The sequence below is a fragment of the Bactrocera neohumeralis genome, chromosome 4 (genome assembly GCF_024586455.1).
Source record: "Bactrocera neohumeralis isolate Rockhampton chromosome 4, APGP_CSIRO_Bneo_wtdbg2-racon-allhic-juicebox.fasta_v2, whole genome shotgun sequence".
Classification (NCBI taxonomy): Eukaryota; Metazoa; Arthropoda; class Insecta; order Diptera; family Tephritidae; genus Bactrocera; species Bactrocera neohumeralis.
In genome coordinates, this window is record NC_065921.1 from 33,206,632 (window position 1) to 33,209,420 (window position 2,789).

At 33.6% G+C, this 2,789-nt stretch overlaps 1 protein-coding gene across 1 annotated transcript; it reads left to right on the plus strand.

Annotated features, from left to right (window-relative positions):
• Window positions 1–1,381: 1,381 nt before the first annotated feature.
• On the plus strand, window positions 1,382–2,552 carry LOC126755049 (isochorismatase domain-containing protein 1). The gene is made up of 3 exons (XM_050467332.1): window positions 1,382–1,758; window positions 1,830–2,039; window positions 2,179–2,552. Exons 1-3 carry the CDS (start codon window positions 1,636–1,638, stop codon window positions 2,467–2,469), a joined length of 624 nt encoding a protein of 207 aa, XP_050323289.1. The 5' UTR covers window positions 1,382–1,635; the 3' UTR covers window positions 2,470–2,552.
• The last annotated feature ends 237 nt before the right edge of the window (window positions 2,553–2,789 follow it).

Below are 2,789 nucleotides of genomic sequence, written 5' to 3' on the forward strand. Positions count from 1 at the left end.
TGTAGTAAGATGAACAACGACGTTTTCAGTTCACTGTCGTGCCGCTGCAGTCTGTCGTAGCCATTGTGTTTACACTTTGAAGCGTGATTTTCATTTTTACGATTATTCTTAATTGGCGGGCAGGATAGAAAAAAACTAAACGTCGTATGGAATTAGGGCAAAGTTTATTATCATTGACATAAAATTATCTTATATTTAAACTAAAAAAATATTAAGAAAAGTCAAGTTTTAACATATTTTTAAACAGCATAAAGTAAAATTTTTTTGGCCAAAAGCCACTATTTATTCAATTTTTAATAAAATTTTAAATTTTACACTTTTTTGGAATTTTCTTAGTTTAACTAGAAGATAAATTAATAAAAAATATGAATCTCTTCGAATTTTTTGTTTCCGATAGAAATTGCGACCTGCATCCTGGCCGCCGTCCGAAAAATGTACATGCGAGATGCATCGCGTAATTGCTTCCCAAAGGCAGAATATCAAAGATTTCGTATCCAAAAAATTTGTGAAAGATGTTCAAATATATAACTATAAAGCCTAGAAATTTCGCTTGAATCAATTATTTCTTTCCCTCCCAAAAAAATCCTCAAAAAAATCGATTTTTTGAAGCCCTTAACACTTGCCATTGTCCGCGATCTTCACTGTTCGGCGACACGAGAGAAATGAGATTTTGTGCGCCGACAACGCCATACACGATAAACATGTTCGCGCACCGATCGTAAAAATCAAACATTTTCGCGAACATGGATCGGTACGCGAACAAGCCCATACACGATAAACCGCAAGCGCACACATACCGATCGAACGCACTTGTGTGCTCGTGTATGGGCGCTTTAAAGTACATACGCCGACGGATCTACAAAGAACCTAGTTTACAAAATAAAAAGAGAACAAGTTCAGCTACCAGGTTTTGCGAAATATTTCAGCAGATTTTAATGGTCTGATTGATATCCTATCCTTCGCAAATTCTGGTTTGATCTGAAATAAATTTAATAATTTCGATTGAAAGAACGTGAATGAAATTTGTCAACTGCAGACGAAACATATCTTCGTTCTTATCAACTTTGTATTTGAATGGTGAGTAAGAAAGACGAAGCAGACGAATACTTTAACTTCAGCAAGAACTTTTATGCCCTTAGAAAAATATTGTTGTTTAAAAATACAAAACGTAGACTGAAGAAAAGTGACAATATAATATTGACTGCACAATGTCAAAACTAAAAAGAGAAATATGTTGATTTTCTTTATCTATAAACTCACAGCACTGATGAAAAATTTGTCTCCACAATAACGCCAGCAATGATGAAATAAAAGAGTTATCTAGACAACATCTATTGCCTGCCGAGATACTCCGTAATTTTGAATGACAAAGGAATATTTCAAAGCATTTAACAAATTAAACAGCTGATGTTTATTTATGTGCGATGGTTTCTGGTTCGAAGTTTAAGAATTTAGTTTTTTAAAAAGTTTATTCAGATATCTCATATAGTTTATCGCCATAAATAGTTAGAAGTGTTATAGTCATAGTTGAATTACATGTTAAATAAAATAAACATTTTGTCTTTACGTACAATCAACTTATATTGAAATTTTGTCACCAACTATTTGTTAAATTATAATTTAAATTCAGTAAACATGGCGCATCGTTTACGTTTTCTTAACCCCAAAAAAACTCTATTCCTTCTCTGTGATATCCAGGAGAAATTTCGACCAGTAATTCCACTATTCGAGGGGTTAGTGACGAATGCTAACAAATTGGTAAGAAACCTGGTTGATTTTATATAATATATTTTTGACCTTTGATTTAATAGTAAAAGTTCTGTTTGCAGACCAAAGCCGGTAAAGAGTTTGAAATTCCTCTTATAGTGTCAGAGCAATTTCCTGAAAAGCTTGGAAAAACTGTTCCCGATTTAGATATATCGCATGCTGCAGCTATTATAAGTAAAACCCAGTTCAGTATGCTTGTACCAGAATTGGAAAATAAAATAAAAACAATATACGGAGAGAAACCTTGTGATATTGTACTCTATGGATTGGAGGTAAAATTCCTGTTTTCGGAGGCATATGTGTATGAGTCTTCATTAACAACACAAGATCCACCTTGTTGTGAAAGTTGCTTCAAAGTTAAAACTTACTGAAATCCATGCACTCTTATCTACTTTTCTTATTTTATTCCAGTCTCATGTATGTATCGAACAAACCGCAATCGATTTCTTAAGCTGCGGTATTAATGTTTATATTGTAGCCGATTGTTGCACTTCCCGTCTGAATCAGGACCGAGATTTGGCATTAGATCGCTTACGTGAAGCTGGTTGTGTAATTACCACTAGTGAGAGCATAATTTTTAATTTGCTGCGCGATAAAAACAACCCAAAATTTAATGTGATTCGAAAACTAGTAAATCCGCCATCACTGGATATGCAATTGGCTAAGTATGGGTCTTCAAGTTCCTCTGGTTCTAAACTATAAATTTCACCGAACTGTCATCAGCACTAAATATCATGTGATGCATTATTATTTTGTAATAAAAACATGTGTTTAAATTTATCAAATTGTGATATTCTTTGGAAATATTCCTTCAGATTGTAAACATTGCCAAAAAAGTGATCAGAAAACGTAAATACCTAATTAATTTTCAACAGCTCGGACCTCGGAACCTGTTGAACTCTAACTTTTATATTAATCTGTGTTTTATTACTACAAGATCTGGACGGTCACAAAGAAAGTGCCGTTATTACGAAAACATCTGACCTTGTGATTAAGTGAAGGAGCAGAGGCAGTCATTTCTA

What these genes read in the sequence shown, in the direction of transcription:
- LOC126755049 (XM_050467332.1), top strand. Translation starts at nt 1,636, where the DNA reads ATGGCGCATCGTTTACGTTTTCTTAACCCCAAAAAAACTCTATTCCTT. An exon ending in TGACGAATGCTAACAAATTG is followed by an intron (nt 1,759 to 1,829) that starts GTAAGAAACCTG and finishes TTCTGTTTGCAG; the next exon opens with ACCAAAGCCGGTAAAGAGTT. An exon ending in TTGTACTCTATGGATTGGAG is followed by an intron (nt 2,040 to 2,178) that starts GTAAAATTCCTG and finishes ATTTTATTCCAG; the next exon opens with TCTCATGTATGTATCGAACA.